Genomic DNA, 14,677 nt, shown 5'->3' with positions numbered 1-14,677 from the left:
TTACAGTTTACAGAGGATTCTCTCGTTTTTTGGAGCTTATATAGAAACACATTTTCTGTCTTTCTCTGTTTCAATAGGCTGACCTCACTTACACGCACACAAAACGCGACATCGATCTCCCATCGACTGTCCACATCGTTTCTACTCACATTCTGCTGTTCGAAACGTGTTGCATCTGCCGCTCTTCATTTTTCACTCATTCTGAGTAAGTGACAGGAAGAGTGAGAGGAAGTGGTTTTTTTTTTTTTGTACATGTGTCTCCTTGCGTTGTCGCCTCTGCAAGAAGGGTGAGAAATACCTTATTGGGGGTCTCAGACTCTACAGCGAGGCTTCTCGAATGCAAGGTGTCCGGGATCGTGTTTGTTTAGACCTCGAGACGCACGTCGTCCTAAGAAGAAGGGTGCCGTGTGACCTTATGGTTCCACCATGATAAGAGCAACTCTGACTAAACTCCTCATCCTCGTGATCCTCGCCGTCATCATCTGCCTGCCAGAATTCTTCACACTGGACAGAGGTAGGTCGTCCAAAGCCACTTGAGATGGAGGTGAGTGTGTGTGTGTGTGTGTGTGTGTGTGGCAGTAAAAGTATTGTCTTCACCAATATGCCACAGCCTCAAGAGGCGTTAAAAAGGGCGCAAGCACACGTGTTTTGGATGCATTGAGCAAACTTTGTTTGACTTTCTCAATCTGAAACTTTCGTTGAATCACTTTGTTCGGTTCCTTCCTGTTCTTTCTTTCTCCCCGAGCAAAACGAGAACTCCTCCTTGTGTTGTCACGTTGCTGCTAAATGTTAACAGTTCTTCTTCTTATCCGGTTACACGTTTTGGTAAAAAAAAATCGTTATAATTGTCAAATGAATTCTTAGGTTATGGCCAAAAATGGCCACTTGAGTGGAGGCGCTCGTTTGTGCCAAATTCGACGGAATTTAGCTGGATGTAAAAAAAACCCACGTCACATGAACTGCTTGGAAGTGAGGTCACAATAACAATGACCATTGACCTCTAAATTCCTCCTGGTGTAACGTTTGCGTCAAATTAGATGTTGACAGCTGGAAAGCGGACGGACCTCCCAAAATTATAATGGCCCCCGAACGCTGTCGCCAGCACGAAACAAACCCCCCTCACACACAGTTGTGACTGGCAGCTGCTTTGTGAGGGCTTCCGTTTGATGTTGCCTTGAAGAGCTTGATCTCTTTATTTCAGAGTAGTTGGCTTCAGGCGTCGGCGCTTGTCTTTGCCTCCAATGGGTTTGGCCGCGTGTCAGACATAAAGTGGAGGCGACGGCTTCGATTCTCGACTTCTGAGCACTGCATTTCTTTTCCCCAATCGTCTGTCGGTTAACTTTCTCCCTTCAGTGCCAAAGGTGAACTTCCTCTGCGTGCCCTACCGGCCCTGTGAACGAGGGGCTCGGCGCCTGGAGAACGGGGCAAAATGGAAAAGTGGCGACGCTGAAGTCCGGAGGAAGGACTGTGAGCCTGCGTCGAGTAACACGTGGGAGCGGGACTGCACACAGGAGGATCCTGAGCCGGACCCCGGGAGGGGCGGCGAAGACCCGGAGAGGAACTGGTTCCTGTGCGAAGCGGATACGGACATGGCAGAATTGCGCAGAAACACGTCACCTTCAGGTATTACAGAGTCACACGGACGACATTGCAGCTGCGCGGCTACAGGGAGAACGTTTTAGTCCAGAATACGATTTTCTCCACAACTATTGGACGGATTGCAAAGGAATCTGTAGCAGACATTCATGCCCCCCAGAGGATGGATCCTGCTGACTTTTGGGGGGCTCATTCTCAGCCCCCACAACGGGGCCGATATTTCTGTCGTCAAGTGAAATATATTTAGCTCTCTCTGCGTTAAGTTTGGGTTCACATGAGCATGTTTCTACTATTTCATAACGTACTGAAAACTTTGAGATACTTTCAGTCACAATTAGAACGGTACAGAAAAGTCAAAGCAACCTTGACCTTTGACCTCAAAATATCAACTTCTTGGACTAGTAAACCTAGTACACCGTGAACTTGTTAGCATGCGAGTGTTAGCATTTAGCCGTTAGCACGATTGCCATTCATCTATCCACATGTGCATTCGCAGCTGTGGAGACGTACGCCGAGGTGTCGGTGGAGCTTCGCCTCAGAGCCGCAGAGACCCTCAATCTCACCTTCTACGAAGGCACCGATCGCGGCTCCCTACACCTCCACCCACCCGGGGAGGAGGAAGAGGAGGAGGACGAGGAGGGGAGGGACGAGCGAGGGCCGTGGACGGCGTTTTACTGTTGCCTCCCGCTCCCGCCCGCCGCCGCCGAGTCGGCCAATCCGAGACGCTGTCTCCTTCGGCTCGCCAACAGAACGGCTGCGACGGCAACAGTGCAGGAGAAGCCGGCGTGGAAGGTCACACAGAGAGGTCGGTGTCAGGATGAGAGAGGGCTGGTTGTTCCCCGGGCGGTCAGCGAGGGAGGAAACCTGCCTGTTTTCATTTGGGGTCGAATCTCATTCGAACCCGTCTTCTCTCTTAGTCCACAGCGGATTCATTTCGTTTCCCTCAGCTCTTCTTCTCTTGACTGCAACCGGAGGTCTGTGCCTTTGTTTCCACATGATCCCAGAGTAACAGTACGTCTTAATCTGCATCGACATGGTTGTATTGATTCTGGCTCGTTCTCTTTTGGTGTCTCCAACACCGCCCCAAGCTATGACTAACGCATATTTTCCTGTCTATGTGTGTGTGTGTGTTAAAAGCTGGAACCCATCTCGTTTAAACTTTTCCACTACACAACTCTTTCCATCCTGTCCCTTTCCGTTCTGCTCCCATTCGTCGCTGTATCTTCTGCAATTATTCCTTTGTTTTTGTCTTATTTGTGGATATTTTCTCCTGTTTTTTGCTAACTAATTACACGTGTCTATAGTAACAAAGCAAAGCACCATAATCCAGGCTCACTGATAAAATGAAGGAACGTGAGCTCACAGCCACACAGAGATTTAAAGGTCGAGGGTTCGGGTTCAGGTGGTGGGAAGCATGCGTGCATGTGATGATGGAAAAGGCTTCTATATTCACAGAAACAAAAACTCGTGAGGATCAGCGGCGACCTCCCAGGCTGGAGCATCTCTGTGAGATGGTTGATAATAATTGAGTTTTAAGAAGCTGCTTGGTTTGTTCCACGGTGAATGACACTGAACATCTCTGCTGGTTATTGTATGGTTTCCACAAATAAGGGGAAGCGATAGAAGTTAATGGACTTGGCTGGTGTTTTAGTTGTCCGACCACTCATATCTATATGTCTATATATGTCTGTGTAACTCTGTGTCCTCCAGGTGAGTGGAGCTGGGTGTTCTGGCTGGCTCTGCTGTGCGTGGTCATTCTGACGATCGTCACAATCGTGCTCGGACAAATCTACTGGAGGAGGCGCTCCTGCAGTAAGTCATAAAGACACACACACGCACACGCACGCACGCGCACTGGGCTAGGTTGACTTTTTGAAGTTGATCTGGAAATAATTTTATTTCTTGTATATTTCTGTCAGAAGGGCACGCACCCGGCGACTTGAGCCCTCTTGCTTACACTGTCAATGGCCAGCAGGTGAACGGTAAATTGGAATATTTTTTTAATTAAATTAAAAATACTTGAAGGGAAATATTTCTGCCTTAATATGGTGCAGTCTGTCTGAATGAAACACCATAATACGGTTAACATTTTTGCACTACCTCATCAATTCAACTCTTAAATAAATATTATTTCTGCCAACCAGTCAGTATTCCTCTTTGTGAAATGAGTACTAACAAATATGTCTGATATACTGAAATGTTGTAATGGTTTATCACCCAGATGCTGGGAGGCACATGGAGATCATCGCTCCCAAAGGTAAAAGATTAAAGTGAAATACACAGCGATGCTCCAAATCTTTTTATTTGGCTCCATTTCAGATTAAACAAATGTAGATACTAACAACCAGCTGTTGACCTGCAGGGATGATCTTTCACTCTTACGGATCCCGACCTCGAGCAGGTCAGTTCTTAACGTCATACACGCGTTGATCATTTGAGCCGTTGTTTCAGCCCTTTTGTTTTAACGGACAGGACTTTCCCCGATTGAAGAAGTTGCCTCTCAAGGTAGGAATTTGCTTAGACTCTTAAACAAGTTTCGAGCAATCAATGGATTTGTGTGTTAATAATCCTCAAATGCCCTTTTCAGATGACATAGAAACTCTACTCGATGGAAATGATGACCACTGCTATACAGGTAAAACTGCATCAGTACTACAATTGCACTTAGAAAAAGAGGAAAAAGTATGTCAGTTGAGTAAACATGGCATAAAATGTTTAAATATCTATGTACATATGTATGTATATTAGGGCTGTTAACATTAGCGTGTTGATCTATGCGATTAATGTGGCCGCAATGAATACGATAAAATATTGAACATATATAATATATAATTGTGCCAGAAGTAAACAAAGTTGACCCCGGAAAGGAGGCCGCCGCTGGCTGCAGTCAGTCAGGCGGGAGAAAGCAGAGTGTGTGTGTGTGAGAATGAGCCTCACGCACACGGTTAACATTACCTCGCCTCCTGTTTCTATATCCTCCACCTTTAGCAAATCTGCATCATCGCGCGCATCCCTTCGCCTCCCCCATGGAGGAGCAGACCTGCTGACAGAGGGGCACACAAATGGACCTGAAAGTGCCCCGGATGGAAAGAAAAAACTCCTGCATCAGTTAAAACTTCTGAACCTCAGAAGGTTTTCTGCTTATTTAACTGTCTGAACCTAAATAAACAACTTTCGTCCCAAACATTTCTCGTTGGAAACGTTTTTGTGTTTGAAGGAAGGCTCGGCTGATAAATGGCCGTCTGGATTTAGCTGCAAGAAGCCAAAACCTAACGACTGTATTTTTCTTGCTTAATATATTTCTCTCTCCACATCAGTATATTTCCGAAAGGAAAGGAGAAAGAGGAAGTAGAAGAATACTCCGTCTCCTAAAGAGATCAGCTGGCTGGAAGCTAAGAGCCAATTCAACACCGAACGTGAAAACCCAGATGCACTGTGAGCACCTTGGGGTTGCAGCTGGGACTCAACATGTGATCCGAGCAAAGGGAGGAAACAGTCATTTGGAAAATAAATGAGATAACGTACCGCTGGGGAGCAAGAAGGGGGTGAACCAAAAACAGTACTAAAAGTCTTTATTCAGGAGGACAAGAAAATAAATGTTCTGGCTCATGCCTTCTTCAAAGTGTTAGGACCCAACATGCAGGACATGCCATTTTGATATTAAAGACATTGTTTGACATAGTGAGAAATACATCGTCCTCCCTGCACAGAGTTCAGTCTTGTTATATAACTCTCAGCAAGAAAAGCAAACAACATGTTTCCCTACAATTCTGAACTATGCTAGTTAAGTGTAGCAGCACAAAACACATAACGATGAATGAACAAATAATACATTTCCATTGTAAACAATAAATCAAGGGAAAAGGAGAACTTAATATTAAATTAAATTGAGTAAATTGTGTCTTTACATAGTTCAACATGAGAAGCAAAATGTGTAGTGTATAATCATCAATGCTGGTATTTAGTCTGAAACCACATTGAAGCTCTTCAGCCAAAAATACATTTCCCTATTGTTGAAGAAAGAAGTGCAAAGAGAGCTTAGTTTACGTGAATGTAGAGCGCCTTCAACGCACTGCTCCTTTTGGTTCGGCTTTTAGACACGACGCACATCTTTGTTTAGTCACAACAGAATGAGTCACAAAGCGAAATATCCACACAGATACAACGGGGAGGAGTCACACACAGCAGTCATTTCTACACGCATGTAGTTGTTAAATCTTAAAAGATTATATTAAGTGTCTATCATCTGCCTATTTCTATGGCAAAGAATGTCAATTCAGCTCCTCATCTGGAATAATCTATTCTCCATAGTTTTCTGTACAACAATAGATACATCAAGACAAGCGGGTGAGCAGAAAGTGTGTGTGTGTGAGTGTGTGCGTGTGTGTGTGTGTGTGTTAGTGCTGCGTGTGTTCCACTGGCTCTGTGGTGGGGCGACAGTGCTGCCTCTGGATGTGGGAGATCTGCAGGACGGGCAGCAGCAGCTGCAGCGCGTTCTCGATGTAGTCGGTACTGTTTGAGCCCTGCAGACAATAGTCTCATCATCATCATCATCATCATCATCATCATCATCGTTTTCTTGCTTTTATTCTTTTTGATGTCTCTACTGGGATCTTTTTATCTTCGTTTTTTTGTATTGATTTCTAAGCTATTGTGTTTCATCTGTGTTAAAATGTTATTTCTCCAGTTGGGCCTCACTGTCTGGCTTTCTGATTTGCTTCTACTTTACTTTCAAGAACAGGTGTAGGGAATATTTTAAATATACAGTAAGATATTGAGGTATGCTTTAGTTGTTTGTGGTGCAGGATATTCATCTGAGGTTTTAGAACCCTAAAAAAATTCCCTATTTTACTAAATTTTTAAATTTCAGCCAAAGCAGTGGTTTAGAATAACGTTAAACTCAGTGGGCATGAAGGTCGATGTGCAGGAACGATGTGTTTGATTATGTAAATGTACGTAGACCCAGACTGCATGTGCATGCAAGCGCTTGAGTTAGTTAATTAACATTATGCCTTCCCTGCATGGACACTTCTAGGATTAACTTTCAAGCTAATGAATTTAATTATATAAACAATTATTTACGCAATAAAAACTTGAATGCAAAAAACCCTAATTGTAACGTATATAATGTTCTAGCGTTATATATTTTTTACCCCTGCAAACATGTGTAGTTTGATTGTTTTAACTTTACCAGTAGAAGTAGTAAAATGCGAATCCTTTAAAAGTAACCCTAAGAACGACTCTAATAGAGTAAATACAGTATAGTAAATATTTTTGAACACCGTTTATGGAGTAAATTCTTAAATCATGAGTGTCAAGTAACAATCATGAAGAGTAATTTAGAGTCAAATCAAATGTTGATTCACACTTATAAAGGCTTAGTGTCAATATGTAACTTTAGCACTGTAGATTCGGACCATGTGTCCACTGACTTACAGCTGAAACTCCTGAAGCGTTACGATCTACACCGTCTTCCATCACGCATTGATGCCACGACATTACTTTCGCTCATCGCCGCTTGATTAAAACGAAGATCGCCTGAGGACGAGTGAGTGTGACTCACCTCTAACAGCACGCCGTCGACCAGCGGCTTCAGCTCCTCGGCTTTCCTCCGGCCCTGAGCGAGAAGAGAGAGAGCGCAGTGAGCCACACTACAAGCATCCTGCAGAGCACATTCGCTCTTACATAAACCACTCATCCAGATTTCTCTTTGCGGCAACACATTCTAGGAAACAAAAGACATAAAGGTGCCACACCGGTTGACTAACTACTTCGGAGTATGCTGACGCCACTTCGCCAGTAGAGTAAAACCCAGCTTATATGAAGTATGACGCTGGATTCAAATGCACATTTAAATATACAGCATACATACGTACAGTATATAAACATATGTATAAGAGGTTTATGTTTACATCCCAAAAACACAAAATACATTCAATGTGTATTCATATTTGGCTAAAATGAGGCGCATAAATGGAGTGTACTTCAATACCCTACATGTCATCATTTAACCATTCACACACATTCACACAGCAGGACAGGAACCACCACGTGCTGCATGAAGGCACACAGTCCTTCTCACTTACCCCAACAAGAAGCAGCGTGTCTGAGAACTTCTTGGCCAAAGACTCCACCTCCTTACACATGGCACACGTCAACCTGGCATAAAGGTTTTAACAAGTCAGCCTGTCTGTCTGTGTGTGTGCATGTCCGTCCGTCCGTCCGTCCGTCTGTCTTGTCTGTCACACACGCACCTGGTGAGGACGTGAGCCTGGTCTCTGGCTGGTTTCTCCATGTCCTGCCCGTGGAGGATGAGCTCTGCCACCTTGTGGAGCTGCTCAATGCTGCGAGCCGTCACTTCTGCCAGGCTGCTGACTGATGAGAGGTAGACGGCCTAGAACACACAAACGCACACACACACACACACACACACACAACCTTTGTATCAACCCGGGACAGCAGCATAAAAAGATCAAAACGATTTGAAAAGGTGCTGATTTGACAAACCGCCGAGTCGACCTCACCTCTACAGATCTGGGGTCGCTCCCTGCCTCATTTTTCTTTTCCTCCTCTTTCTGCTGCTCCTCCCCCCCCTGCCGAGCCTCCCCATCCTCCTTCCTCATCTCCTCCTCTTCCTCCTCCTTCCCTCCAGGTGAGGCCTCTCCGGCCGGCTGGTCCCGCGTTGCCCCGTCAGCCGTCTCCGCAGCGACGGGCCGCTCCACCCCGCTCACCCAATCATGGGCCCTCACGCGCGCCTGGAGGTGCATAGTTACCCAACATCAGCTCGGCCTGGTGAGGGGTCGCCATCCTGAGGCGTGCTCATCGGATGCGTAACCACGGTTACATGCTAATGACCCATGTGTGGGAATCTGAATATGCAGAAGGACTCAGAAGGAAAGGTGAGAACGTTTACGGTACATCTAAGACTGCGGCATGAGAGAGAGGATGTTAGAAATGAACCAAGGAGAATAATGCCAGAGCTGACTGCAGCATTATTCCCTTTGGTTGAGGAGAGAGACCAATGAAGATGTACATTCATGCTTTATGTAACACAAGTAGACAAACAAAATATCAACACAATGAGGTTTTTGATTTTGTTCTATTTTTGTAAACCGGGAGGGTAAACAATTTTTGATGGTTTTCTTAAAATCGGACAATGAAGCAAGATTTCGGAGGACAAAAATGCACGCAGTTTCGTGCAAACTCGAGATGTGCTCATGAGAGACGCACTCAAAGCCCCTGAAGCAACGCTTTTCACACCCGTCTGCGCTGCTGGTGAAGAGCCCCCCAGTGGTGCTGCTGTGTGCGCTCGTGTGTTTAGGACGGCCTTCTCTCGACCTCTGTGCGACTCACCTTGTTGAGCTTGTCCGGCGTCGCGGCGACGTGAAGCTCAAACAGCAGCTCGGTGAGAACGTTCACAAACTCCTCGCCGCCGCCGCCGCCGGCTGCTGCTGGCAGAGAGACACAGAAACACACACGGGTCACGTCCACGGCAGCACGTGCTCCAGCCTGAGAGATGACAGCCGATGTTAGGAAAGAAAGTAGAAATCGGATCAAATAATATCCTTTGAATATTGTTTTTTTTTGTGAGAAACTGACACGAGGCAAACGTTTGAGAAGTGGAAGGTGGAGGTGAGCAGGACCGGGTCTTGGTTCTGCGTCCTGGTTTTGATTTCCTTATTTCTGGGTGACGATAATATATATATATATATATATTGATATTTCATCAAGTCTGTTAAATACATGTTAGCGTGTTTGCTCTGAAACGTACAGTAAATAACAATATTGTTTTGACAAGAGTCCAAACCGCACGCCCCCTTTAGTTGGGGGGGGGGGGGGGGGGGGGGTTCTCCTGGTAAAACGAGCCGTTATTTATGTGCTGACAGCACAATTAACTGTTGTCTCGTTGCTGCGTCATCCTGATAGATTGCCGGTCAGCATCTGGTCTTCTTCCTTTGTGAGACAATATTGTCCTGCATTACAGCGGTGTGTCTTGCAATTTAGTACTGTAGCACCGTGAAGAGAATTTAAAAATAAAAGATTTAAAAAAAACAAAGCAACAGATGGCAAACTATACGGACTTCTAGTCTTTAGTATGGGTCAAACTGTGTGAGGACTACGGGGGACATATCGACTTCTGTTCATCCTGGGCTTCTGTAGAAACATGGTGGCAAAACATCCATCCATGCATCCATGCATCCATCCATCCATCCATCCATCCATGCATCCATGCATCCATGCATCCATCCATCGTCAAACCGCTTATCCTGCACGCGGGGTCGGCGATAGACAGGGTTCATCCTGGACTGGTCACCAGCCAATCACAGGGCTACACAGAGACACACAACCATTCACACTCACATTCACACACCTACGGGCAATTTAAAGTCCCCAATGAACCTGATCCCCAGAGCACGTCTCTGGACTGTGGGAGGAAGCCGGAGAACCCGGAGAGAACCCACGCAGACACGGGGGAGAACATGCAGACTCCACACAGAAAGGCCACTGGGCGGAGTGGAACCCAGGACCTTCTTGCTGTGAGGCGACGGTGCTGACCACCGCAGTCAATCCAGGGGAACATCGGACGAGAGACATACACAGGTATAATGTTAGACGCCAATAGACGTCTCTAGATGCTAAACCAGGTTCCTGAGTGCACCAGAAGCTCTCTGCTCACAGCTGAAGGAGCGTGAGATTAGAAAATGATTTGAGCGCAAAACAAAAATGAGTATTCCGTCTGATGTGTCGTGCAATGCGGACGAGATTTACACGCTTTGGAAAAAAAATGGGTAGAAACGTGAATGCATTTTTAGCTCCGTTAAATGGGGAAAAGCACTGATGTGGAACTTGAGTTCTGTTCCTGATCATCTGATCTAATGTTAGAGGCGCCAGTGTGTATGAATAAGACCATCTGATCCGGGGTCAGTGTCAGGGATCGCCAGCAGATCCGGCGGCTGGTCGGGGTCACTCACACAGGGCGGTAGAACAGTGAGAGTGGGAACTTAGATCACCGTTATCCTTCGCCCTTCCTCCTCCTTCTTCTTCTTCTTCTTTCTCCTCTTCCTCTTGCTTCATGAAGATGCCCTTGATGAAAATCAGCTCCTTCTTTACCTCCTCCAGCTCCTCTTCCGCCAGGGAGGAGAGGAAGGCTTGGACCTGGGAGCAGGCGAAGAGCATTAGACTCTCAAACGGCCGTTTCTGAACGTATTCCTCACACTCGGCGCGGCTCACCTTAGCTTCACTCTCATTGGACAGGATCTCCAGGGCCTCCAGGTGCGGCAGGCCCTGGTAGTCGTCGAACAGGATGCCGTAGTGAGCTGCAGGGGCGCTGATTGGCTGGTCGCCCAGACGGGCCCGCTCTTTCTCTTTGGCTTCCTTCAACATCTGAGGAACCACAGGGGGGCCTTCACATAACGCTGCCGCTCACGGGATCTATCGGACTGCTGTACGTGTCCGTTCGTCTGGGGCGAGACCACACACCTGACTCAGCGATGCCGTCTTCTGCATCAGGGTCTTGGTCTTTTTGAAACCCGGGTCGGTCTCGGCGAGGACAGTCATGGTCTTCTTTCCGATGAACTCCAAGGCGTCTAAACCGCCGCTGATCACCGACCTACCCTGAAGACGCAGAGAGAGGGACACAGAGGAAGAATTGGAAGACGATACTAAAAGGTCCAGGCAAAATATATCATGTCTAAATTTGGGCTAGAATAAATTTAGGGGGGGGGGGGACCACTGATTTGTCATACAAATTAGGCTGCGTGCGGAGAAACCGACAGAAGAACTACAGCCTTTTGATTGTTCTGACCAGAAGTCTGAACTGATCTGATTAAGACGGTGATAATAATAACAATAACAATAATAATGCAGTATTGGCGATAACTTCAAATTTGAAAAGTTGGAGGGAAATGAATTGATTGGCTAGGACTTGACACGTGACAGGGCTCGACGGTGGTGCATGGAGTGGAGAGGGTGCGCCGAACCCGAACCGCCAGCAACCGCAAGGTTGGCGGTTTGAGCCCCGGCTGCTCCAGAAGTGTCCCTGAGCAAGACACCCTAACCCCTAATTGCTCCCTGGGCAAAAATGTAGAAAGCCACCGGTCAAAAATGCGATGCAAGTCGCTTTGGACAAAAGCGGCAGCTAAATGACCTGGAATGTAAAGTGACATTGAAGATGTTTTATTGCAAACATCACAACATCCCGTTGTCTCCTTGTCTCACTCCGATCTCAGGAACGTTTTTATAAACTGAAAATTAGAATGGAGATGCACTTATGTTTCTTTGGTCGTTTTTAGAGGTCTGTGCGCGTGTGCGTTGGCTCACTGTGTTCTGCACGGCGTGTGTGATGGTCGAGAAGACGCCCCTGCCCGAAGCTGCAGCACTAACGCTCGTCTCCCCGGAACCAGACACCTCGGCCGCTCCACTTTCCCCTCCTCGCACTTTCTTTTCTTCCTCGGCACCCTCCTCCTCCTCCTCTTCTTCTCCTTCCCCGTGTTCCTGCGCCTCCTCTCCCACCGAGGTCTTGTGGAGTCGCAGAGCTTCTCCCGCCTTGGTCTTAACCGACGTCAGGCTCTGACCTGCACACAGAGGCGGGTGAAGACTTCGGGGGCCAGAGAGGCTGAAGCGTAACGACGATTGAGGAACTAAACGAAGGTTACGTACCCACGGAGGAAGAGGCGCTGCTCAGGAGAGATTTTCCCCATGAACTCCAACCTCCCCAACCTTTCTCTTTCTCCTGAGGTGGCCTCTGTAAACACACACACACACACACATACACACACACAGCAATGCTAGTTAGTACATTGGTCTTTAGAACTGAGATAAGGGAGTTAAGTCAATACTTGTGTTTATTAGCTTCAAAGGTTGGAGTCAATACGTCTTGGAAAATGTATAATTATCATTTTCAGAATGCGTCCAAAAATATTGAGGAAATAGGGACACAGCGCTTCTTGTTCATTTCCATAATCAGCATTCTATTCAAGTCTTACCATCACAAAATAAGACCAATGAACTGAGAAGAAGAAACATGAGAGCACATTTTAAAGAGTTGCTGATTCATTCTCTTCCGATCGACAAATGAATGGTGAGATATTTTCAGTTAAATCAAAGTCAAGTCAACGAATGAAGCCAACTCAGCTCAGTGGCATATTGACGTTAAAGGCCGATGTACCGATCGATAAGATCACATTACGGATAAATCGGTATCAATGACTGTCGATCGGTAAGAAGGGCAGCAAAGATCCAAAGATGTTCCAAAGATTTATCTGAGATACTTCAGAAACACGTGCGACAGACCTCCGCATCCTCCTCTGCCTGCTCGGGCTCCAGCTCCAGGCTCACCGGTTGGTCACATACGACCACCCGACCCTGGGCAGCAGGCTCCGATTGGCCCGTCGGACCCTCCGAGGTGGGCTCTGTCCCGGTCTCCTCCGCGCTGGGCCGCGGGGGGTCCAGAGGAGGATGTAGAGGAGCTGGAGCAAAGGCTTCTGGGACATACTGACCGGGGCCAGGCTCAGTGGAAGGGGGGAGGTCAGCGATGGGGTCTGCGTCGGCCTGGGACATGGTGATCTGGAAGAGAAGACATCTTTGATTTTAGTTCTTTATTCATGTGTAACCTGCAACCAAACAGTGCCTACGTGTACACATCGTATCCATACAACAGAATGCAAATCGGTGCTGCAACTGATTGTCACATTCGCCACGGATCAATCTGTACAATTTTCTTTGTTACCTGTCACAAAAGCCCGGAGCCTCAGATGCCTGCAGGTGTGTTGTTTGTTCTACTATCACCCCCCCGGCCGGAAGAAAAACAAGAATTTCAGTTGACAGTGATTTAAAACAGGGAAAACTGACAGCTGACATTAGAGGAGGAGCGAGCACATAGACTTTTTTGCTTTTTGTGTATTGATCGACTGAGTAATTGTAGCAATTTGACGTTAATATGCTAAAACCTGATAACATACAAAAGGCCAAAAACCTCATCACATGTGCATATGACACAATCAATTCCAGAAAACCCCATAATATTAAGTGTTGCATTATTTCTGCAGAATTTGCAGCAGTATTTTAAAAGAAATGCTGTACAATCGTGCTACGTGTGAGATGTTTGAGGAGAAAATTGGACATTGATGAAGGACATTAAAGAAGCAACGCTGTGGCGCATGATTGATGGTCGCTACGTGGCTCGAGGCTTCCACCCAGCGGCCACGCGCATCACGTGCACCCACATGCCCCGTCCGCAAACACAGGCTAGAGTTAGGTTACTAGCGGGGCAAATAAATCCATGTCAAAAAACCATATATAGTTTTTTTGCACTAATTAAATATGCTATTACATCCATAAACTGTCGAGAGATGCTATGGGGATACATTGTAACTACAGTCAAATGAATAACACCCATGATGTCATCAATAGATCATATATCTTCTGCTTCTCTTAAAACCATTTGAACACAATGTTACACAATGACAACATTCAGAACAACGTACAGAAGACACTGAACAAAGACCACCGTTCTGTATGAAAGCGAACATGACAATCGGGCTATTATTTAGAGCCTCCTTGACGTGTAACAGTCACATACAAACACGTTTACAAAAGTGAAACTAATCCTTAAAACTTCAGGGCGCGTTGTCTCCTTTGGTCGGTTGTTTCGGGGTAAAGAAAGTAATGAAGCTGAAAGACGTGGTGGTGTTTCGGTGAAAGTGACAGTGCAGCTCACCCGTTCGGTGCCAGCCAGCGGCTCTCCTTCCGCCCGCCACGTCGGCAGGCCGGCGGACTACCGCGCGGAGGACTACCAACAGACAAGATAGTTCCCTGCCTCAAAACGACTTTAGTCTACTATAAGCCGGTGCCGATTTAAGACAATGTTTTACAGAACAACCACATTGTAAGCTTTGTTATTAATTGGGATTCCCACAATGCAACAGTGTTCAAAGCATTCATTGGGGTCGGGTACTGATAAAGTCGCCGACAACGGTAATTCATGCTTGTTGCTGTTGTGTTGTTGCTGTGTTGCTCATGCTAAAGCTGTCAACAAATGCGGAAGTGGAAGGAAGCGATTCCTCTCGCTTCTCATGGACGC

At 46.6% G+C, this 14,677-nt stretch overlaps 3 protein-coding genes across 21 annotated transcripts in view; 1 reads left to right on the top strand and 2 right to left on the bottom strand.

The window, feature by feature from the left end:
• klhl5 (kelch-like family member 5) overlaps positions 1-464 on the bottom strand; it is a 36,736-nt gene extending 36,272 nt beyond the window's left edge. The window contains exon 1 of one of the 2 annotated variants that reach the window (XM_078080063.1): positions 150-464. In XM_078080063.1, the coding sequence (XP_077936189.1) occupies positions 150-175 (26 nt within the window). In that variant the 5' untranslated portion in view covers positions 176-464. The remainder of the gene's footprint in view (positions 1-149) is intronic. The other variant, XM_078080064.1, reaches the window with a different exon arrangement.
• Positions 236-4,780, top strand: LOC120825619 (uncharacterized). Of its 5 annotated transcripts, none has more exons than XM_040187330.2 (11): positions 373-514; positions 1,354-1,623; positions 2,093-2,401; positions 2,514-2,570; positions 3,307-3,408; positions 3,519-3,578; positions 3,818-3,853; positions 3,959-3,997; positions 4,069-4,101; positions 4,184-4,231; positions 4,585-4,780. In XM_040187330.2, the coding sequence occupies exons 1-11, from the start codon at positions 427-429 to the stop codon at positions 4,641-4,643; spliced, it is 1,101 nt and encodes a 366-aa protein (XP_040043264.2). In that variant the 5' UTR covers positions 373-426; the 3' UTR covers positions 4,644-4,780. The 5 variants fall into 5 exon arrangements, with proteins under 5 accessions (XP_040043265.2, XP_040043264.2, XP_040043263.2 ...); XM_040187329.2 differs by having other exon boundaries at positions 3,516-3,578; XM_040187331.2 differs by lacking the exon at positions 2,514-2,570 and having other exon boundaries at positions 236-514; positions 3,516-3,578.
• Positions 4,781-5,151: 371 nt separating this feature from the next.
• fam114a1 (family with sequence similarity 114 member A1) lies at positions 5,152-14,621 on the bottom strand. 14 transcript variants are annotated; one of them, XM_078080068.1, is made up of 14 exons: positions 14,315-14,621; positions 13,325-13,373; positions 12,889-13,161; positions 12,256-12,340; positions 11,917-12,170; positions 11,077-11,211; positions 10,828-10,980; positions 10,569-10,752; positions 8,950-9,047; positions 8,121-8,351; positions 7,851-7,990; positions 7,683-7,755; positions 7,160-7,213; positions 5,152-6,119 (listed from the first exon to the last, which is right to left on the bottom strand). In XM_078080068.1, exons 3-14 carry the CDS (start codon positions 13,153-13,155, stop codon positions 5,994-5,996), a joined length of 1,800 nt encoding a protein of 599 aa, XP_077936194.1. In that variant the 5' UTR covers positions 13,156-13,161; positions 13,325-13,373; positions 14,315-14,621; the 3' UTR covers positions 5,152-5,993. The 14 variants fall into 14 exon arrangements, with proteins under 14 accessions (XP_077936194.1, XP_077936197.1, XP_077936200.1 ...); XM_078080071.1 differs by having other exon boundaries at positions 8,950-9,044; XM_078080074.1 differs by having other exon boundaries at positions 10,608-10,752.
• Between the last annotated feature and the right edge of the window lie 56 nt (positions 14,622-14,677).

The sequence above is a fragment of the Gasterosteus aculeatus genome, chromosome 9 (genome assembly GCF_964276395.1).
Source record: "Gasterosteus aculeatus chromosome 9, fGasAcu3.hap1.1, whole genome shotgun sequence".
Taxonomy (NCBI): Eukaryota; Metazoa; Chordata; class Actinopteri; order Perciformes; family Gasterosteidae; genus Gasterosteus; species Gasterosteus aculeatus.
Note: the sequence above shows the minus strand (reverse complement) of the source record. Positions and strands in the feature narration are given on the sequence as shown.